Below are 24,595 nucleotides of genomic sequence, written 5' to 3'. Positions count from 1 at the left end.
ATACCACCTTTTTAAACGGTAACTGTAACGGAATACAGTTACTCATATTTTGTATTCTAAATACCGTAATTGTCGGGCTATAAGCCGCTACTTTTTGCACAAGCTTTGAACCCTGCGGCTTTTAGTCAGGTGCGGCTTTTCTATAGATTGTCCATGATTTTTGTGATATCGTAAGACGATTTGTTTTGTTTGTTCCGCTGTTGTACGGCACTACGTTGCCTGGCGGAAGGATCGGGGTTCAAGAGTGGTATGTTGGTCACATGTCCATCCGCCAGGCAACATAGTGCCGTACAAGTAGCGCGAAAAACAAACTTCAAAGTAGCGCTATGCGTTCAGCTGGAGTCGTGGATGATGAGCGGCGATAAACTTGCGAAAAGCAAGTTGTGCTCAACTCTACCGGTGGATTCTGACAGCGTGGAAAAGTGTGCAAACATCCACGATCACCAACGGATTTCGAAGGGCTGGACTGCTGCATGATGAAGAGGAGGACACCGCCACGGCCCTTCAGAGGGTGTTCGACTCCGACACTGACAATGACAATGAGGATTATCTTTGGTTTTGAAAGTGACAACGAAGGAAAGAAGCTGAGAGTGGATGACGAAGCCATCCTGAGCCTGTTCGTATCCGACACTGGAGAAGAGGACTTTGGTGGTTTTAGTGCGCAGGAAGATGGTGGTGAATGACTGACTTTTCTTCTTGTTAAAGCCGTGTCACTGCACCTGAGCCTAAAAGGTAGTCTGAATCTATTTTTCTGGTGTGCTGTAGGTTACTGTTATGTACTACATTTGTTACTCATTTATGAAGCACAGCACATGTGCAAATATGTACCCATAACTTGATTTTCAAAATATTAATAAAAGGGGTGTGTCTCCAAACAGCCATCTCTTTCCTGACAATTCGCTTTGTGCATATTCTCTTACATATGATAAGTCAATATTGAAACACCTGCGGCTTTTGGTCAGGTGCGGCTAATGTATGTACAAAACAGGATTTTCCCCTGATTTTAGCTTGTGCGGCTAATATTCAGGTGCGCTTTGTAGTCCGGGAAATACGGTACGTAACGGCGGTACATGTATTCCGTTACTCCCCAACACTGCTAATTTCTAATTAATGATGGTCACTTTCAGCGTGTGCTGTTGTTTCAACTTCCCAGTTCGCTGTATGTCAGCTGCAACACACAAACCTTTTTATTCATGTCTGATTGACCCACACAGCAATAATATGATTACAGGGCAGGTGGGCCCAGGATCACCCATCGCCCTTACTTATTGGATTGAGCCAAGTGGGTTGTATATCATCTATTGTTCCCGGGTGGGGGCACTGACTGGCAATTCACAAAATTGAATTTATAACTCAGCTTATGATGAATTTCAGCCTGTGTTCCACAGTTAATGGCCCCTTGTTTGTTCCACATATCGGCTGTATTCCCTTGCACCGCCAATACAGAGAAGTGTTGTTGTTTGCTGCCATGTAGAGCACCACGCTAAACAGAAGCCCACTCGCTTATTGATTTCAGAGAGAATGTCAAGCCTCAACCTGAGCCCTACCAAGCATGTTCAGCTGCAGATACGAGGAAACACCTGGTGTGATAGAGGGGCTATAGTACAGTGGAAAAAAGAAGTGGAGTATAGGTGAATAGAAGTAGAAAGTGGCAGTGGATTGACTTTCTCCAACGAAATAGCATTTCAGAAGTTTAGTTCCTTAACAGGTGCTAATTGCTCAGATCCGGGAACTGGAACAAAGAGAGAACAGCGTGGCGGTGCGGAGAGTGACATTTAGTTTTCCATGTTGGAGCTGATGGCGGGTTGCATAATAATACAGCAGCTTTCTTTGAATCACAGGTGGTCAGTTTTCTATTTCTTTTTCAGTGCAAAGTTTTAAAAAGCCAATTTTAAATAACAGTCATCTGCTGCAGACATGCTGTCGCAGACTGAGAAATCTCAATTCATCTCAGTTATTCATGAGTTTTGTTCAAGCACATTCCCCAGGGCCTGCCTGTCAATCAGCTGGGTGATTATTTTTTTTAAAGCGTGATGTCTGGTTGTGAAGAACTAACTAACCAAAAAATAAATAAATAAAAAATCAACAGATCAGCCATCTTCCATTTCATATTTTACCAACATACTGAAGCCCACTAAAGGAAGACGTACTCGGTCAGACCAACCTTAGCGGGTCAGACAATCATTCAAGAATGGAATTTATATTAGAGCCACAAAAATTAAGAAATACTTTCTACACATGGTTTGTATAGTCTAGTATGTGTTTTTAACTATGACACATCAAGTAAATATTTTTTCCACCTAAACTTTATAATGCACCTTTACAACTTCTTTTTCCTTCCCCTAAATATAACTAACAAGAAATCATCACATAGTTTATGTGATGCGATAAATTTGTATTATTCTGAAAACTTTGCACTCAAACCTGAGATATCATCAGCAAAAAGAGGTCAAACTTTGAAACTGCCAAAAGTAGAGCGAGGAGATCCACTGAAGATCTTGAGGGACACAGACACAGACTGGCTGGAAGACATCAGTTTCCATCACTCTGTGGCAGTTACTGTCAGCTCCAGATCCAATATTGATTGCCAATAGCCAAAGTGTCTAAATTACTGACATTCTAATGCATCTCAGATAGCAGAAGCTTTATTTTACCTCAAGAGGAACCTAAATTTGGCTAGCAATGACATCATTCTCTGGAGATGAGAAATTATGGAAGATGTTGTGAGGCACAACCAGACATCACCAGCGTTGTGACAGACCACTTTACCACAGTACAAGCTGTATCTGACTTTTTAATATGAAAATAATGAAAAACTAAAGTACATGTGCATTTGAACTTCAGAAACTTATAATGCATTAGCATTAAAAGAAGAATAAAGTCAATGTGTCTTACTGAACTCTGTCTATGGGCTACTTCTGCTTCCATCTCACGCATATGCACAACCTTAGCTATGACTGTAGAGCTAAACACCCAGAGCAGACATATAAACTCTCTTAAACTGAAAAAAGCCCACAAATTATTTACAAATGTGGCCCTAATGTGAGAATTCACATCAGATGTGAAGGCTTTGGAAAATTGCCCCATTAAAACCAAAACTCTGGCACTGAAACAAGTTTTAGTGACAACATAAGGTGAACACAAACTGAGAAAATCAAGCTTGGCTGACAACCAACATCAAGGCATGTGAGCACATCTGACACACTCATGCTCATTCAGAGGAACATGCAGAGCAGGTGCACATCGTACTCACATCTCTGTCACGTTCTCGCTCTCTTGCAAAGCAAGCGGCGGGATGCTGGTTATGCCATTGGGTTCCAGGCACTGCAGCATGGCAAAAGAGCACCGGCAAGCCGATGGGCATCCGCCCAGGGTGGGAGTTGGTGCCGGGCTCAGCAGGATGAGCACCAGGGGCAGCAGAAGTGCCAGGGCCCGAGGTGCCATAGCCATCTCAAAAAAGGATTTCCTCAGCTCCACCAGTAGCCTTGGCAGTTGTAGTTAGAGTCAGTGTAATTCAGCTAATGCAGAGTGAATAAGAGTGTTGAAGAGCTTTCACACAATCCTCCTCTTGACTCTGGAAGGGTTGAGATCCCAGCTGGTCAGGGTCTGGTACTGAGCCACAGCTGTACTGAGCAGCAGGAGGGGCAGGCAGGCAAAGCAAGCAAAGGGGCCCTTGGGACATGGTAGTAGTGGGCTGCAGCCTCTTTTTCTCTCCTCCACGATGAAGGGAGGAGCAATATACCACGGGCCAGAGTCACCAGACACCTCAGAAAAGGGGGAGAGGGAGGGGTGGAGGTGAAGGGTGTGTGTTGATGATAATGAGCAGAGGAGATGGGGATATGGTCGGTGGTGAACTCATCTCCTACTCCTCCTCCTCCTCCCCCATTCCCGGGTGAGAAGTCTGCTGTCCCGCCAGCCAAGCCAAGAAGTCAGGGCTCTTGGGTGCTTGGATGTATACAGCAGCGGACTCACGCTCTCCCCACTGCAGCAACATCCGGCTGCAGTGATGGATCTCTATGCCCCGGGAGTGACAGCGCTCTGGGAGTGACTGTGTCCCAATTGCTGGCAGGTTCATGACTGTTGACACTTAGGAGGTCAGTGATGACTAAGTAGCTGTGGAGGTGCGTGTTCTATTTACAGTAAGCTGTTTTTCCAAAAACTCCCAACAGGATTCAATAATAGGAAGCAAAAGCAGAGGAATGTAGGTCTTTAGAGTTTGTTTTTCCATCAATGGATCATTTAAAGTGTCGTTAGCCCCACATCATTAGCTCACAGTCATTTTAAAAAAGTGACTTCTAGTTCATGTTGACAAATGAGTATCAACTTGATTTATATGGAGTCCATCTAAACTAGTAGCCACTGAACATTCTGCCAAATGTTATAGTACAGCCTTTATTAAGACATAACATCTGTTTAATCAGATGTTTCAAAAACTATTGCTCACTATAGACTTGAGAGTCCTTTTCCCCACAAATTGCATACAACCCAATAAAAAAATTAAATAAAATGCTACTCTCTATGAGTGGCATGATTATGTTGCATACAAGTCAGGAAAAAAAGGACTGTGCTGCCAAAGAAGCTGAAATAGAATATTAAGTAAAATAAAAGAATCCAATTAGAATTAAAGGAAGCTTATTATACAACAAAATAAGAAGCAGCCCTTATTAAACCAGGAAGGTTTAAACCAGTTTCACCTCATTAACAGCTATACTGAGAATAAACAAAGACAAGCCAATAATTCCTGAATTAATGAGAGCTTTAAAATATTCTATACACTAAATCGTAGAGCCTAGAGATCGATACGGGTGTAGGTGGGTTTGTGGATCATTCGTGTATCACAGTTATCAAAGCCTCTTGGTATCCCCATCTCCATGCTGGAAATGGATAACCCATTCTCTGCAATTCAGCCGGGGAAATGTCGTGGAGAACACGGAGAAACAAGGAGAAAATTTATAACCTACTGATAGAGGTATTTAACAACCCATTTGTGGACTCCAGACTCCCTGAATGAGTGTACAGAGCCAATATGTATAAGTATTATCCAAGATACTGGCTTTCAGGGGAGAGAAGGTTCTAACTTCAATAAAAGATGAGGTAAGATTAATTAGGGCTTGAATCCTATAACATAACAAAAGACGCCTACTCTATATCATTCATTATCTCAGCACCCATAAAAAGTTAGGTGCTGCTGTTTCCACTGAGGCTGAAAAAGTCAGTAGAACTGAATGGGAAGATATGTGTCTGCTATCTGCTCCCTTCAAAATAAAAAGAGGCACAGCTGATTAGGAGCCTTAGCATTGGCTAAATCCAGATATTCAAGAAATAACAGTGGGTAACAAACAATAACATTTTATTGTACGCCGATGACATTGTTCTGACATTAACAAATGATTCTCACTAATTAGCAGCGTTAACTGAATGTGTTGAAGAAATCAGGCTAATATGTAGGTAGAAAGTAATTTGGCAATAATTATCCTAAATAGTGGAAGAAATAATGAACCAGCCTGAATTCAGCCTTGCTGCTTGGTACCGTCGGGGTTTGTAGCATGAGCTGTTTGTAAATCTAAACATGACAACATTAGAACCACCAAAATATCGTAAAATAACGCATTCATTTTAAGATTCTGCTTCTCATTTTTAATTTTCTTCTGCACATCACCATTCCTTCCCTTCTGAGAGCCTCCTGCTCTGTTACTCCTATCATACCATCTGCTCGTCTGACCACCATGAGCTTTCAGCCGAGTAGCCCCTCATCCTTGGAACCTGAAAGAGCTCTCACACATTGTGAAAAACAACCATGTGATAACTTATGCATTATGGGCCTGGAGGAAACAAAAATATTTATAATATTCATCCTCTTTATCGTATAACAACACTGACAGATAATCTTGCAAAGTTTACACTTTGACAAAGAACTGGCATTGTTAGAATCTTTGACCTCTTTGAGAATGGGGAATTTAGGACATTTGACTCACTGGAAGCTCGATATAATATATCAAATATATTAAGACTTCTACAAATATTTATAGACCAGAACCTTTGTATACAAGAGGAACAACTCACTAGAAATTCCAGATGACTCACATCCGTTAGATACGATTTTTTCTTAAGTACAAGCAGCAGAAACACAAATTTTATTCTGACATGTTTTGCTTGAATCTGGATAAACTTTCATGACTAATGATGTCCTGGAGTATTATCACCAAATCTGTAATAGATAATGATGTGTGGGACAAATTTCTTTGAATACCTTGCAGAATTTCAATTTGCAGGTCTAAAGAATTACAATTTCATATTTTGCACCATATCTACGTACCGTAAACCACTCAATCAATCGGTTACAGATACTTCTGATTAATTGAGCTTTATTTATAGAGCTCCAAATCACAACAACCGTTGTCTCACAGTATTTTATAGTAAAGACTCTAATAGTATAAAACCCATTCCAACCTCTGCACCACCAAAAGCTGTCAAAGAACATCACTGACAACACCGTAGATCTGCATTATGTTACTTATTTCACAACCTCTGCTGTTTTTCTGCATAAACTGCAACATATTCAAACCATCTTCTACATGAAAGAGGTATGAGCTAAAAAGCAAAGTGAGACCATGCTGATAGGCGAGTTCACTGACGGTGTGATTTATCCTGCAGCTGCAAACATTAACCTGCTGCAGAGACCCGTTACTGTCCATCACTCATATATTCTTTAGATGAGTGCAGCCAATTTTCATCAGTGGGCCATGCACTGTGCCCCACCCCCATTTCTCTTGGTCACTCTGCACATGAGTAAGGTCAAAATGTCCTGACCACAGTTACTGGCCATAAGCTAAATAGCTATTTTTTGCTGCTGTCATCAGGATTATCTGGTGGCTTAATTGCACTTCCTTTTGCTTGGCCTTAGCTCAGCAAAAGCATTCATTTACACGATAAAGTGTCTGAAAGCTTAGACGTAGCAGATGAAGATGATACATTTCTTTGAGGTTTATGTAATGCAAGCAGGTTGTAATGTGTGCTCGTTTAAAAAAAATTAAAAACATATTTACATTCTTATTAAAACATTTCTATAATTTCCAAGCTCTGTTTGACACAAGGATATCCTGGTGGCAAGGTGGTTAGCACCACTGCTGCATCGCAAGAAGGCCCAGGCTCTGAATCCAGGCCGAGGCCTTTCTGTGTGGAGTCGCTTGTTCTTCCCGTATCTGCATATCTGCATAGGTGCACTTAGTTGGGGCTCTACTAAAATAGCTGTTGGAGAAACAGCTTTATAATTTTCCCTGTAGTACCAAGGGCCCAGGATTTAAAGGTAGAATAATGTCTCAGCATCTCTTTAATTGTACTTCAATGTTTCTCCTACAGGCCTCCAGATGGAGTGAGCTGCAAAATAACTGTGCAGAACCCACGAAGGGAGAAAGAGAGCAAATTGCAACAGAGAGTCAGAGAGACATACAGAGAGACATACAGAGAGACATACAGAGAGAGAGACATACAGAGAGAGAGAGAGAGAGAGAGAGAGAGAGAGAGAGAGAGAGAGAGAGAGAGAGAGAGAGAGAGAGAGAGATTCCACTGCTTTGACCAAAGTGCAGCATTATACAAGTTTCTTCTTATTTTCTTTCCCCTGAGTGTTGGTTATTGTTGTGCTGGATACAATATAATATAATATAATTCCTGATAAAACAATAACCAATCAAGCAATTTACATTTACTGCCCACACACATCATCAGCTTCCTCCAGAGTTTCTAGTTAATTTCCAAAAGTTGAAAATTACAACAAAACATCTTTTGAAATTTCCCTGCTCAAAACAAAAGAAGAATATGAGAACAATCAACTACTCTTATAATAATGAACAACAATAAATCAAAAATACTCCTCTTGTCATAACATAGTGGACATTCATTCTGCTTTTTACGTTTTAGCTGAGCAGCGATTTAGAGGAGAAAAACTTCACACATTTCCCTGATCTGTCTTTTGATTTCCAAGTGATGGAGCTGGTTTAAACGTGTATCCTGCTTATTTCTGCACCCCTCCCCACAAAAATCCACACAATTCATTTAAAAACAATCTAATTTCCCCACAAGCCGTAAGACAGTTTTTCAAACTCATGTCATTTGGAAACGGTCAACTTTTGACAGATAATAACGGCCTCATTTCTCTCTGGCTGTTTAATTAGATTACTGTTTTTATGCATTATGGTGATTGATGGTCACAGAAGGGGTTAATTGTGACACTTGGCTTTTTCAACCTCCCCCGTCATGTCAAAGACAAATACAGCAGTTAGGACACCACTCATGGGGACGAGACACAGACGTTTTTGTATCCTGTTTGAGAGACTTGACTATGTTAGCAGCCGTATCTATAACATATGTCCTGTCGCTATCTCTCTGGTGCACATGCACACACACAGAAACATGCATAATACAATCAGCAGCACTGAAAACAGCCTCAATAAATCAGTCATTACACGCAGATTTAAAGATAAGCTAAGTAACATTCTATACTTTCTTGCTGTCAACAAATCCAATGAAAAATATCTGTATTGTTCCACTGTGGAGCTCCATTGTTGCTGAAAAACTATTAAAAATGCATTAGTGAGCTACACTGCTGCGATGAGTGGCATGTTCCTTCTTTTTTGTTTTGATTTAATCTCACATGCATGTTGCATTAAGTACCCACTGGAGCTCCAAACGTGTATAAAAATCCTACCAAATGACATGTTATTCCCCTTTGAGAACTACAGCACAGAAAGGTTTTTTGCCTTTTTAGCCACAGTCGCCGTTCGACTCTGTGGATTTAGCTGCCTTTCTGTCGGCTAGTGCTCTACCACTTTGGTCCACACAAACATTTCTTAACTGTGTTTATAAAATTCTGTGTTACACATTCAGTACGTAAAGATTTTCATGGTCCCCAGAAGGCAAACATCATATTTGTGTTTTTGACATGGGGGCTGTTATTCATCAACCCAGTCTCTTGGCAACTAAGAAAACTGAGCTTTAAAATAAGTTACGCAAACCTTATCGAGCAGCTTTTATTGTCTAAACCTATCATTTGGTTGGGCAGCAATACTGCCCAACCAAATACCTTTTTCTAATTAATAACTTATTTTGAATCAATAATATATTCATACAGTATTTAAAACAATACAAAAGAAGTGTTAAAAAGAAATCTTGTCCTATTAAGAAGTGAAAAATGTCTCAAGCCAGCAGCTTCCTGTTTTTTCATCATTCAAAAGAGGACCTTATGTGTAATTATGGGAGTAAAATAAGGGTTGGAAATCCACATCTAGAAACACAGGCGCATTAAGCAAAGCAAAACAGTCAGATAAGTCAAACTTTCTTGCTTCCTCCACTTCCGTAACATTGATTCATTAATGCTAAATTCTCTCGCAGCTGCTCTATTCCCATGTTCTTGCAGTATATTAATGACTAACCTCATATTGTGGATGGATTATCCCAGTTGTTCTCCTGACTGAAGTCTGATCCCTTAACTGCATCCTGCCATGCGATCGCATTTGTCCCTAACCACCGGGAACCCTCACGGAAACTTTTATCGAGTGGAAAAAAGTTAGTGTTCATCATCCAACTTCACTGTGTTTATGTTATGCTAATATAGTTGTGTAGCACATCATTATATACCAGCTAGTACAACTTCAGTAACCCTACAAAAGTCACTGCTGTTTAGTTTTCTGTCTTCATTTATGTTGGAAGTGATAACAGAGCTGTATGTTTTCTCAGAGATTTCTCTGAGATTTCTCAGAAATCTCAGTCAGAACAAGCTGTATCATGTTTAGGTTGAAACTAGCGAGCTGACTTCCTGCTAACTTCTAACTCTATTAAATTTAATAAATTCTGTTTTCATGGATGCCTGGATGTTAAACTTAATTGTTACACCTGGTAAAGCAGCAACACTGATCATTTTATTAAAGATGAAAGAATTTAGACAGTTTGTAACTCTCAGTGATGCCGCAGTGTTTGTTTGACTTTGTGACCTGAAAGGCGGAGTTTAGGACCCAGATTATTCCACGAGGCTCCTGACTACGGCAGCCGTAATGCTCCGACAATCCATCAAGCGGGACGACTTCGTAGCTTACCAAAGTCATACTAAAACATTGTTTGACAGATGGAGTGCCATGTACCTCATAAAATCGATTCGAGGTCAGTAAGCACAACCAGCATTCATACATAAGGTGCACCGGATTATAAGCCCCACTGTCGATTTCTGAGAAAATTAAAGGATTTTAAGTGTCCCTTATAGTCCAAAAAATACGGTACTTATCTTTTTGGTCAACATATTGTACAAAAAGTAAAGCTGAAAGGAAAACATAAAGTATAGAGGTAAGTGCTAGTGGGGGATATTTGTGAATCAGGGATGTAGCAACATCAGAAAACTGAATGTGTTTGTCTTACCTATTACCGTTGTCTTAAGACAACAATTATGCTGAAGCATAGAAAATATATATACAGTGTTGGGGGTGGATTCAAAAAGTCTGGGGAATGTAGGAGAACATACCTACATCATGCAATGATTAAAAATATAATAATAATAATAATAATAATATTAATAAAGCCCATCAAAACACACTTTCTGTTTTGTGAATGTGTAATATGTCCCACACATCTGAGCGCGTGTAAGGTTAAACACATGTGGACGGGAAGAGTGAAAGAGAGGCAGCGCTTCTGCCAGAACCTTAAACAATAATCAATCTGTTTCACATTTAAGTCCAGCAATGGAGGAAGAGAGAGAGTGAAGAACGGAGAGGGAGCGTAATGAGAGAACGAGCGGGTGAGTAAAAGCTCTTTTGGATCAAGTACAAGGAAAGTCTTTTACACTTGAAGTGGTAAATGCACAAAGCAGCCATGTTTGTATGTACCCTGACGCTCACTCGCTCTGCATTGACTCGTGTATGCGAGAGTGATCCGATGGATCATGTTACCTGCTGTATGCTCGAAACAACAACCAGAAAAATCTAATTATCCAATGATTCATTGCTCCGATAAATAATTCTCCTAAACAAGATGATCACCAATCTTTTTCACATTGAAAAATAAATCAATTTTTGTCCCCCAATCCATCAAGACTATTTTTTCTCAGTTGATATTCCTGATATTATTTCATTTATTATCTTTATTTATTTATTACTGTGAAATTTGAAAAGGAGGGCTTCTTCGATTTCCCGGGAGTGTGAGCCAGCAACCTCCCAGAACCACTCACCAACCAGTTGGAGAATCGTTTCCCCTGTGGCCGGTGGTTGCTCCCCAGTCCCCAGCGCTGTGTGATTGAAGCCTTGGATGGACTCTATGGCTGTAGCAGGTAGAGGTTTTAAAATTCTCAGTGTGGCCTTGAAATGAGCTTTGATAATAATAATAATAATAATAATAATAATAATTTAAAAAAAAATCCTGATTATGTCAAGCATCCAGTATTTATAGAAACCGACACATACTAGTGATTTGATCAACTCTTTGTCACATGTGAGTCCCCCAGTTGTTTTGGAAGTAAAAACTGAATCACAGGAATACCTCTCTACTACAACCCACTTCTTGTTTTGCAAGTTTGAAAGCACGTCCCCCTTTATTCTTAGGACATGTGGAAGCCTTGGGCAATTAAACAGAAGGTTAAATTTGTCATTTCTACTAAATCGTAATATAATTCCAAACTAATGACCCTGTTTCAGATGGTATTGAAGGTTTTTCCCTTTTAAAAAAAAAGTTTTTGTTGTATTGAAGTGGTCTGCAGCCCTGCAACGGAGTACTTAATTCTGAAGATGTTCATTTTTCCTTCAAAACATTTTCATTGAATGGGCTGGGCATTTGTTTTTTATTGGAACTTCACTGGTTCATTGAAAAACGAATAAAATATTTGTTTCAGTTTGTCTTTTAAAGTTTTTAAACTTTGCAAACCACAAAGTGAAATTAACTACTTCAACTGTACATTTAATGGTATAGATCCATTCTGTATGTATACATCATTAAAAAGCACAACGCTTTTCAATTCAAAGGCTATAATCCATTTTAGTATTAGAGGAACAACAATAGTTTCTTCCTTTGTAATAAACAGCGGTTCCTGATATTAAAGGGACTTTTTAAATCGCTGTCCTGCCTTCACACTATTTTCTCAGCAAGATACTAACGAACAAAATGCTTCGACGCTTTTAGCTTTTTGGAGGTAAATGTTGAAGAGTTAATTCAACCTCTTACCTCGATTGTTATTTATGAAACCAAGGAGTTTATCAAGCACTTTCAAAAATACAATATTCAAAATTAAATTTTATTCTGAATGAGGCCTATATATATATATATATATATGTGTGTGTGTCATTTTGCTTGAGCAAGTTAAACTACAGTTAACAGAACTTCACTGCTTCACTGTTTCACACAGGACGAACAGGAACTAGCTGACGTACCCGATTGTCCACTAACACAGAGGTGGCAGGAACGGAAAACATTAAAAAGCCTGAAGCTCCAACATCACTTGTGGTATGAAGAAAAACTTTATTACCTGACCACGGCATTTTTTGAAATGTAAAGAAACAGTGAAATGTGTTAAGGTTCATTTCTGTTTGAACTTAAATGCAGACGTAAGAAAGTAAATAAATCAATAGATAAAAAGGTAAACCAATGCAAAAACATACAAAAATAACAAAGCACATGACCAGGAGTATTAAAAACTCACACACGTCAAAACTTGTAGTAACAACAGACAATCAAAGACAACCAGATTATTTATACACAGGGTTGATTGCGAAGAACGAACAAAAGGGGAATGAGGCACAGGTAAAAGTAATCAAGACAATCGACTGACAGGACATAAAACCCAATGCAGTGGTCCCTCGCTATAACGCAGTTCACCTTTTGCAGATTTTTTTGTGCAATTTTGCATGCTTTTTTGGTTTTTTTGTTTGTTTGTTTTTACAGCGCATTGTGTTCTGCATCCTGATTGGCTGTAGACCATTGTCAATTGATCCCCTCCGTGCTGTGTCTCCTGTACAGCAGCGGTCCCCAACCTTTTTTAATGCCAGACAATATTTTCACGGACTGGCCTTTAATGTGTCGCGGATAAATACAACAAAATAAAATGATACGACCCAGACAAAAACTGTGGTATTTTGTAAATATAATAATAAAACCAAATTCACAGTGTAAATGTGTAACTTTATTAGCAGCATCCTCCTGAAAATGCACCAACAACATTGAGAGTAACATCCTCCTCTCTGCCCCTTAATGCTCTCTGGTCGCTATGGTAACGTGCAAACATTTCTTTCAAAATAAGACACAACTACAACACGGGAAAAGACCCAGGAAAACAGAGTTAACGATAAAAACCCTGAAAACCATAAATTTCACACCCAAGCCTCAACTCTTGCGGCCCGGTACCAAATGACACGGACCAGTTCCGGTCCGTGGCCCAGGGGTTGGGGACCGCTGCTGTACAGTACAGATTGCGTCAAATTTACATAAATCTTCGATCGCTAGAAGTGCGACTCTGAAGTGCTGTACTGTATGTTTGTAAGTTTTCTTTCCCCCAGCAAACACAACAATGTCGACAAAACGTTTTGCACCCTCAAAGGCACCTGCGGTAGCACCCAAAAGGCAGAGGAAGATGCTAACCATCGCACAAAAAGTTGGACTTCTGGACATGCTGGGAATGTAGAAGTTACCGTATTTTTCGGACCATAAGTGCATTAACCAAAACAAAAGAGTCAGATAAGTCAAACTTTACTCACTCATTCTTCTTGCTTCCTCTGCTTCCGTACCATTGACTCATTAATGTTGCATTCTCTGGCAGCTGCTCTATTCTCATGTTCTGGACCTGAAAACAGGGTTTGATCTTTCATTTCGTTTCATTCTATAATGCTGGACTGATTTTTCAACGAAACTTTGAACTTTGAGAGTGTTTGAACAAGAGTGACAGTTCATGCCTGTCTGAGAAAAGTGTATAAAGTGTGTAGTGAGGGGTTTTACAGCCTTAAAACATCTATAAAAATTGTAAAAAATAAAGCTGGCTACTTCGCAGATTTCACCTATCGTGGGTCATTTTTAGAACGTTTCTCCCGCAATAAACGAGGGACCACTGTAAAACAGACAAAAAAAAAATTCACACTAAACATGAAGACATAAATGAGGGAACACAGAAGGATGAGCTGTCATGTTTCAAAGTAGTGATACTGAGATCTTAGCGTGATTAGATGAACCATAACCAGATCCCCAGTCCCCGTCCATAAACAACGTATACTAGGGAGCATATGTCCTCTGCGTCTTATCAGATCAGTACAAGCTGATGGAACAAGATACAGAGAGGGGACCCTTTGTAAGCAAGCATCCTATGCATAGTCTTTATCTAAAGATCTGGACATCACAGCCGCGGCCTCTCTACACACAAAATCCTCTCCTCCCCGATCAATACACCACCAAGCAAAACAACACTATTGGGTGAAGTCGTCTCAAATTCTTCATCATTTTTTTTAATGTCACCCAACCCCCTTATTTTCATCTGTGGCTGGGTCATCAACACCCAACCAGTAATGCCCAGAACAGTGTGCATGCATCTGTGTGTGTAGATCACAGGGGTAAACCCAGAATCAATGTGCTGGAGCAGGCCATGGAAGAAGGTTTATGTGTGAGTGTGTGTATGGGCTGTGTGTGGGTGCATGTGTAACCAGATAAGCCTGTCTCAGCCCCTCATTAGTAACCGGGCTATGGACACCAGAGGCCTCTGAGAGGCTCATGCAGATGAGCAGAAATCTGAGGAGCTGTGGTAGGAGCTGGGGGGGTAGGGAGTAATGAATAACAGGGTCTCTTTTCTCTTTTCATTCTTTTGCTATCTATCTACACCCATCCCTCTTCACTTTAATTTGTTCTTTAGCACCAGCTCACAACTGCTTCGTGACAGTACAGAAAAGAGGTCTCTAGCAAATCTGGAGGCCCAGCATTGGACAGTTTAAGCTTTATCAAAAAAGAAAGCTTTAGGCCTGATCTTAAAGTAGAGAGGGTCCCAGTCTCCTGAAACTAAACTGGGAGCTGGTTCATGCCTCCCATTTCACTTTTAGAAATTTTAGGAACTGCAAGTAAGTCAGACGTCTAAGAGCAGAGTGCTCTGTTGTGAGGTCTTTAACATCTCCTAATTGTTCAGGACTTTTTACACGAGGACATAAATTCAATTCTAAATTTAACAGGAAGCCAGTGAGGAAAAGACAATGGAAGAGAAAGGTCATCTCTCTTCCTATTCACAGTCTGCACTCTCACTGAATTTGGACCAATTGAATGCTTCTCAGGGAACTTTAAGGACATCCTGACAATAAGGGATTAGACTATTCCAGTAAACAAAAGGACTGGACTCGGTTTTTAGGCTTAAAGCCTTTATGCACCATGCAAAATTCAAGTCAGCAGTCTTCTCCATGATTGTGTAGCCTACAGAAGTAGACTGAGTGACCATTTAAAGGCCTTTGCAGGTGTTTTGAGTTAACTAGCTGATTAGAGTGTGGCACCAGGTCTCTTTAATATTGAACCTTTTCACAATATTCTAATTTTCTGAGATACTGAATTGGGGTTTTCATTAGTTGTCAGTTATTATCATCAAAATGAAAAGAAATCAACACTTAAAATGCATCCGTCTGTGTGGGATGAATGTATAAATTATACAAGTTTCACTTTTTGAATGGAATTAACGAAATAAATCAACTTTTTTATGATATTTTAATGATATGACCAACACCAGTCATGCTCAAGCAATTTTGAGCTGGTGAAAGAAGGAAACAGAGATTCTGGGTTCATTCAATTCTCAAGAGAAAGTAGCAGCAGGAAGCATTTCATGGTTTGATCCAGGAGCTGAAGCTTTATGACGCTCGCTTTCATTGTTTTTCTGTGAGTGAACTGATTTTCATTCATTATAAACTAACTTTGAGATACATAGAGCATGTGACTTAAGCCTTTGCTCCACTGACGAGAAATATTTGTGGTTTGGTTTCCAGTTCTTCTCCAGACTGAAGAGCTGCTGCTACCAGCTGTTTATCTCGATCTTAACATCCCCGGTGAACCCTATTGTCTTCCTTATTTTTCACATACAGCAGTCTTATATTCAGCGTTGTCTGCCTCCAGTGTCAATTACTCCTTCTCATCATAGTTTTCAATACAGGTCAAGAGCAGCAGACCTGGCAGGCAACGGCAAGAGATGCATCAACTACACAGATGAATTAGTAAAGGGGAAATCAATGAGTTTACAGCAGGCCCATAAAACAACCTGTAACATCACGTCCATAAGCAGCACACAGCACTCTCTATCTAAAATAATTTAAATTATTACTTAAATTATTTTTTAACCGTTTTACCTTTCAAGATCGATAACATGAACGAATAAAGTGACTATTTATTTCAAAAACATGCTTCTGTGAAAAAAATAAGACTGAAACCTTTATGAAAAGATTTTAAAAATATTTAGTTTCGTACTTGTTATCAGTGGGATAGTACTCACTCATATTTTATGATTGTAAACAATATCAGATAATGTCTAGACTCATGTCAAACCCGAACTTACTTTCAGACAACCCAAAACTGAAAAAATCCCTGCTTCCTGTGGTACTCTGTTACCAAATTATTCCCAGAAATATGTTTCTGTATTTGTTCCATCACATTATATTATTATGTATCACACTGGCTCTAAACAAGGTGACACATTTTTGCTTGCTACAACACAGTTTTTATATTAATAAGCATTTGGGCAGATTCATTTTTTATAAACTCTATTCCAAGGACGAGATAAATTAAAAGACAAAAATAACTTGAGAAGAATAAAAAGATGGCAGATTTCCTCTTTGTTTACCATTGCTGTCCTGCTCTGCCCCCCTCTCCCTCCCTGCAGCTCATATCCATGTTTATAAAGAGCTGCTCTCTATTATCCTAATTGAAAAATGAGGGTAAAGTGCCACTTTATTCACAATACGTGGCCATAACCCATCTATTCATCTCATTCATGAAGGTTCACCCAGGGGCAGCAACGACAAATCCCTATTACTCCAAAGCAATGACAAAGTAAATAATAAAAACTGTTTATATGTTTCCGTCTTACAAATATCACATCCATATTTATGCTTTTTAAATCATTTACAGTTTATAATATTTTACAGTTTGCTGAGAAGCAAACAACACACACACACGTACATTTATTTTTTCCAGCTCCACTCTGGCTTCTGTTTTACTTCAGAGTGCAATTTAAGATTCTTTTACCGACTAGCTCTTCACGTACAGGCACCAGGTTATATCAGAGGGCTTCTGTACCCATATGTGCCTGGATGGTCCCTGACGTCCTGTGACCAGGGCCTGCTGATGGTGCCCCAAACTAAGCTGAAAACAAAAGGAGGCTCTGTCTTCTGTTCAGTTGCCCCCAAACTCTGGAACTCCATTTGAGGTCGGTGGACTCTGTGGTCTCTGTTAAAAGCCAGTTAAAAACATATCTCTTTAAATCTGCTTTCTATTAATTTCTTTTTGATCCATTACTGGCTGTGATTTTATATCTTAAAAGGTGCTATATAAATAAAGTTTTACTTACTTATATGCACAAAAAGGCTTCCAGAAAACCTATGTAGAGCAAGAAAAACACACACACAACACAAGTACGCACAAAGTGATGATTCATCGGATGAATTATTTTTATGACTGGCCTCTCAGGACACACACAAACTTCCCAGAATCACTAGAATTGTTCATAGCATTAACTGCGAGCATATTCTGACTCATCCAGTAAAAGTAAAAGCTGTATGTCCAAAGACGCTCATGGAATGAGCTTCTGCAGCTCTTGGAAAAGTCAGTAATGTAGAAAAATACATAGCAGGGACGTTATAATCACAAACCACTCTCATTCTGTGATGCCGCCAGTTATTAGTGGAAAATAAATTACAAGTACGGCGTAACAGCCAGCACAGCGGACCCAACTGATGGAGAAAAATAACAGCCACCTGAGGTGACAGACAGCAGCTCTCCATTCTTAAACCATCATATTCTATGAAATATTTGTTTTTTCATGGACGGTATGTTCAGAATAACAAGAAAAAGCCCAGTAATCTGTGATTAGATTCATCAAGCAGTTAGTTTTAATAGATGGTTAATTTCACTGTTAGTCGCTGTTTTCATTATTCACACAGGAATGAGTTCACCAACACAAAACAAGCTTTCACAGCTCTAATTGTCGAGTCTGATTTTTCCTTCCTGATGAATCAGTTCCTTTCTACACATGCAGCCTTAGCTGAGAAGTTGAGCAGGTGACCACTTGCTGCAAAACTCGGGTTTAACTCTGACCTGAAACAAAGCCCCAAAAAGTAATTAATTCCTTTGTAAAACAAACATAATTTTCAGTTTAATGTCATTTATATCGCCTGAAGTCTCAGGAGATGCTTGAAGGCTGGTCCACTGCCAAAGTCCTCTCAGAAGACTGTGCACAGCTTTGGCAGACGATGCTGGCTTTACCTGGCGCACCTGTAGTTTTACACTGGAATTCTTTTTTTATTGTTTTGTTTGTTTTTTTAAGAGTTCCAGACAAAACTTTCTGATATATATCATCAACTTTACATGTTTGTCCTGTTTCTCCTGCACAGTAAGAATTCATATTAGAGACCTATACATGCTTTTCCACTCCAATTAGTAGTCAAGATAATGCTCCACAATGAGTGGACGCTGCATTATCTTCCATTTTTTGCATGGTCAAAGTTTTTGCTTCTTGTTTTTGGGCTAATCAGCCCAAATATTAGTCGAACCAGTTGCCCAAAAAAAAAAAATTTCCCCTCTGGTTTATTATTATTAATACTGACAACTGAATCTTGTTTTTGTGCCATTTACAAAAAAATAATGACAATATTACAAAGTGCCAGATGAAATCAAGTCTGCACAAAACAACACACATTTTGTTCATTTGTACTCAATTAAAGGAACAAATGCATCTAAGCAGATTCTCTGCATTTCATTCTGCCACATGTTGGTTGAACGTTTGTGAGAACAAGAAGCTGCTGGGAGACCACTGAGGAAGGATTGGCTGCTACTCTGTGAGCAGAATGGCAGATCAGCTGTTACAGCGCCAGGAGGAGTCAGAGCAGCTCTTTCCAAGTTGTGCAGCACCCTGCAGAGTGAAACACAAAGGACCTGTGTGTGTGTGTGTGTGTGTGTGTGTGTGTGTGTGTGTGTGTATAAGGAGGAAGAAAGGGAAATCCCTCTAATGTTGTTTAAGTTACTTGAAAAAAGTAATTAGTTACTTATTACCGATTACTTATTTTCAAAAAGTAATTATTTACTTAGTTACTTTTTATAAACATGATACCCAACCTGAATAAAGCAATAGACATTTCAGCCTAACTAAATTTTTTTCTGCATAATCCATCATATAAAATTGAATCAAATGGAAAAATCTCTTTTTAAAAATTGTTTTATTGGTTTTAATCTTTTAATTTTATGCACATTACATTAAGCAAAAAGTAAATTATATGCAGTCTTTGACTTGAAGAAATTTCTTTAACATTTAAACCTATTTTCTGCATATTCCAGCATATCAAATGAAATCATTTTTTGTGTTTACACTCACTCTTTCAAATAGATGCAAGTAAACACAACAGGGAAAAAAAAAAATCAAAGATTCAGCTGCACTAAGTCCTGTCACTCTTAAATCTATTTTCACCTGTTTAGCAGGAGTGGAGCAGTTGGAGATGTGCCCGGTGCCGCAGTGGTCATGTCAGAGGAGGGATCTAGGGGTTTCTCTGTGAACGTCACATTCCCATAGCAGCGTGCTCGGTGCTCGCTCAGATCTGAAGTTTAATTTTTCGCTGTAGAAAGAAGTTTTCTTCCCACACAGAGTGCACAGCAGACGCTAATGTTTTTGTAATGCAAGTGTACTTCCACGCTTTTAACGCTGCATCGTCATACTCATACGTCATACAGCATCATCAAGGACCACAGCCACCCAGCACATCAGCTGTTCTCCTTGTTACCATCTGGCAGACGTTACAGGAGTCTGTCTGCTCGGACTACAAGACTTAAAAACAGTTTTTACCACCAAGCCATACGACACCTCAACCACAACACTTAAACACACACAACACTGCACTCAGAAGCTACCCTGCAGCTTCACAAGTACTCTGTTTAATCTGCACTGGTCACTTCACTTTATTGTTATCGATATTTATATTTAAAAGTGCAATACTGTAATTTTCTGCTGCTCATTCCTGTGCAATATCCCATCTGCCCTCCCGTCATATTTCTTTTAAAGATTTTCTTATTTAATCACTAGTGTACATATATTTATATTTATAGATACATATATATTTAGTCATCTTTTCTCTTTTACCATGTCTCTCTAATATTTTGCTCCTTACTATTTTTCTATTTTTTTTATTATTTTATTTTATTATATTTTCTCCTACTGTATCATGCTGCTGAGTGACTGCTGCTCGTCAAACACATTTCATTGCAATGTTGACCCTGGGCTAACTTGCATATGACAAATAAAACTGAAAACTGAAACTCTCTCCTTCACTCCATATTACCCATTGTTGATCTACACACGTCTGTTGCTGCCACGGATGTCGCACACGCTTACGTCATTGTCATGAGACACTCGCACAAACAAAATCACGGTTTAGTAACACAGTGCTTACAGGAAAGCAACAGTAATCTAATTACTTTTTTGCAATAGTAATCCTTGCATTACTCATTACTTGAAAAAGTAATCGGATTACAGTATCGCTTTACTTGTAACGTTACTTGTAATGCCTCTATATCTGCATGTGTGCATCTTTTGTGGCTGAGTCTATGTCAGCATATTTCATCTGCAAGTCATTTGGAAGGTTTGAATGACTGACACAGTGGGCCATAAACAGCTGTAGGACTATATTAACTATATTACAGTGTAGCCACCTGAGCAATCACCAGTTAAAAAGTTGGGTAAGACAGTGCATCTACATTGTTGCATAAACTGACAGGTTTAGGACTGAAATTGTACCAAAGAAGGATTCTTTTATTCTTCTGATAATACAATGTGCCACGGTTCTGGGTCAGTTTGACCCAGCATTTTGAGTTGTGTTTTGGTGTGTTTTTGCATTTTGGATTCTTTTCTTATTGTGGTGCTTTTGATGACGATGATGTCCAATCCCTCCCAGCTGTGTCTCCCTCCTGTTGCCCATTCCTGATTACCACCCTGTGTAAATAAGCCCTGTGTTTTCCTGTGCTCTGTGTTGCGTCGTACCCTCAGATTATGCCTGTGTGTTTTTGGTTTCAGTGTTCAGTCTCCAATTCATGTTTTGTTTCCATGCCAGCAATAAAGCTGAGGTTTTTGGAGTTGTAAATCCGTGTCAGAGTCCTGCATTTGGATCTTCATCTCCGCCTGCCCGCACACAGAGCCTTGACACAATGCTGATGTGGATGATTATTAAAAGGTTAAAATTAATTATTGAAATTAATTTAATTACTTACATGAGCAACTAACTGAAGAGTAGTTACCGTTTCAATCAATCGAGATGTTCATTAGTTACCTGCTGCCAATACAATTTTAATGGAATTTATCAACTGAGAATCAGAAGTCTGCACACAGGTTTAGAGCAGCCCATCCAGTGCAGAGATGTTTGAGCTGTACCATCAGACTTACACTAACATTTCAAACTGGCTTCATATGTTTAAAAAAAATTGGGAAGAGGAAATCAAACTGAAAGAAAACTTGAACAACAGACTTCAGCAATAAACATTTTAAGAAAGACGGGACAACAGAGTTTTCAAAGAATTCTTATTATCGAATAATTAGTCGTAACCACACTAGGGTAAGAAGTACGACAGACCATGGCAGTATAAATGATTCAATAATGATTTCATTGTCCCGGCCAAGAACATGACCAACAACCCTTGGGCAACATATTCATTTCTCAGCCAGATGTATGTTTGCACCCTGTTCAGGCAGAGACTTGCCCCATCCCATTGGCCAACTGAAGACAGTCCTGAAAGAGGCTATAAAACTGCCATTTTGGCAGGATGGATGGGAATCAGTCACTGGCCTGTGAGAGGTGGTTCACCAGAAGTCTGGCAGTAATCACAGTCAATTGATTTTGAATAGTTTTTATGTCAAAGCTGCACAATAGCCACATAACATGAGTGTGTACGGGATCGGGTACATAGACGCATGCAGTAAAAGTACATACACTTGTCTTAAGGTGAAGGTACTGTGGATTTTGGGCTCTGAGCCAAACCATGTGAGCATCAATCAGCAAAGTGGTGCAAGGTGCTTTAGAGTGGTTTGGACTGAGGCCAACAACAAGAGTCTGCATTCAACCTGGAGTGTCCCTCTCTTATGTATGTCACACATACTGTACATTTCTACTCTCTAAAACTTTCTGTGAATCTTCTCTCATGTATGCAATGTTTTGCAGTGTATGCAGTGCATGTAAAGGTCTGAAATGTGTCAGATATTAAGTGAACAGTCAGTTTTCACAGTCAGTGTGTTGGATGAAGGAAAACTGAGCTTCAGGAAAGGTCAAGTAGTTCCCCATGGGCAAGGATTTGGTGAGATTGGGGAGAAGGAACTCCCTTTTAATATAAGGCCCTCTGGCATAACCACCTGCAGGGCTCTCTGGTGGGATGAAGAACAGACCATGTTGTGTTACGCTTATGTTGGCACAATCATAACCAGCAATTAGTTTCCAAAATTCCAGCCTCCTAGTTGGCCACTCAGTTTGTTCCTTCTACACCGGGGGTGGCTGTAGCTCAGGAGGTAGAGTGGGTCAACTTCTAATTGGAAGGTTGGTGATTTCCTTGGGCACAATACTGAACCCATAGTTGCATTTATGAGTGTAAATGTGTGTGAATGGGTAAAAGAGAGTGCTCAGTAGATATGCATGTTAGGGGAACTGGTGCCTGTAAAAGCTGGATTAGGATTCTGGCTCATGGAACTCCCCAAAACGTCCCGAAAGATGCATCATTACATCTTCAAGTTCAAGTTCAAGGTTCTTTATTTGTCACATGCATAGTTATACAAGTATAACACACAGTGAAATGTAGCCTGACACGCTCCTCGACATGTGCAAAAAAATGGGGGGGGGGGGGGGGGTGTAGAGGAAGAACATACATATATATATATATATATATATATATATATACATATATATATATATATATATATATATATATATATATATATATATATATATATATATATATATATATATATATGTAGTATATACATTGGGTGAATGTGCAGTAGTAGCAGCAAGCAGGTGAATTCTGTACATTAATATGAATAGACATCTGACTATTTTACAGGATAGACAATATAGACATATTTAAAATTAAAGGAATTACCAGTTGTTGTGTGTTCATATGGTCTCCTGACAAGATATATATGACATACTCATTGAAATCAGTCCTTAATGCTGAACTAAAAAAAACTTTAAGGATTCAGAAGGAAGACATTCCCAGGTTATCCCATCCACCTGATCCTTTTATATCCAGAGACTGCAGTATTCCCGCCTTAGAAAGAGCTGTGTCACGTCCTTTTAGAGTAATTTAACTGTATACAACCAAACCACTGGCCACGGGAACGGTCATATAATTCCCAACATTGGTGAAAATGCATGCAAACAGAGGTCACAAGCAACCTTTGAAAAAACTTAAGGCCACTGAAAAATTAGAAAAAAGTTCAACCAGGCATTCATTATACAAAGTCCACAAAACAGCAAACACTTCATGCACAGACTCTGTCATGACTTTGTTGCTTTCATCGCACACTTCTGTAGTATATAAAAGAGTTTTTAGGACACTGGGGTTAGTTGTGAATCATTTGAGCCTGAAACCTTAATTATGTCCAAACTACATAAATTGGGCTTCAAGTGGCTCTGGTCCGATCCTGTAAAAAAATTATACTGATTGGTGCTATTATCAATGCCCAAATGACAGGCGCACTAAGTTTCTTCCTGCTGTTATGCTTAAATAGAATGAAAAGATGGAAGAAATACACAAAATGTTAAAAAGAAAAAAACAAAGCAGTGAATGATGATTTCAGGGCTCCGTCCACTTCTCCTCACACTGTTGTTCTAAAATATCCCCTTTTATTGCTTTTTTTCAGTCCTACTTATGTGAATGATTAGTACAAGTAGCAATTTGCAAGACTTTTACAGTCTAAATAATTCTCAACTAGTGGCTTAATTGAAAAAAAAAAAAACAACATTGATATTTACTTTGATTTCACTGTTTATCAGCACACCCTGCATACTTGTGAGAAAAGATGAAAGAAATTATAGTATGATCGCAACATTTGAGCAAATTGTCTGTGAAGGTTCTCAGTCATCCAGGTCATCGTAGTCTAAGGAGCTTGGAAAGGAAAGCGTCTGGACTTCTTTAAGTTACTTGAAGACGTTTCACCTCTCATCCGAGAAGCTTCTTCAGTTCTAAGGTCAAATGGTGGAGAGTCCCAGATTTAAACCTAGTGGGAGTTTCCCCCCAAAGAGGGACAAAAGGACCCCCTGATGATCCTCTAATCACCTGAGCCAAGGTGTGAAACTGGGTGTGGGCCCCAATCAGCCAGAGTTTCGGGTGTGTTCATAGTGAAACCTGGCCCCACCTTATCATGCGAATTCCTGAGGTC

The 24,595-nt window shown here is 39.4% G+C and overlaps 1 protein-coding gene across 5 annotated transcripts in view; it reads right to left on the bottom strand.

Annotated features, from left to right (window-relative positions):
• ntrk1 (neurotrophic tyrosine kinase, receptor, type 1) overlaps positions 1-24,595 on the bottom strand; it is an 82,684-nt gene that overhangs the window by 51,636 nt on the left and 6,453 nt on the right. For 2 of the 5 annotated variants that reach the window (XM_082551907.1, XM_082551908.1), the window contains one exon: positions 13,722-13,807. In XM_082551907.1, coding sequence (XP_082408033.1) covers positions 13,722-13,798 — 77 coding nt within the window. In that variant the 5' untranslated portion in view covers positions 13,799-13,807. Of the gene's footprint in view, positions 1-3,253; positions 3,602-9,428; positions 9,557-13,721; positions 13,808-24,595 lie in introns of those variants that run through there. The other 3 variants (XM_082551905.1, XM_082551906.1, XM_082551909.1) reach the window with 2 other exon arrangements.

The sequence above is a fragment of the Aulonocara stuartgranti genome (genome assembly GCF_965226115.1).
Source record: "Aulonocara stuartgranti genome assembly, chromosome: 11".
Classification (NCBI taxonomy): Eukaryota; Metazoa; Chordata; class Actinopteri; order Cichliformes; family Cichlidae; genus Aulonocara; species Aulonocara stuartgranti.
Note: the sequence above shows the minus strand (reverse complement) of the source record. Positions and strands in the feature narration are given on the sequence as shown.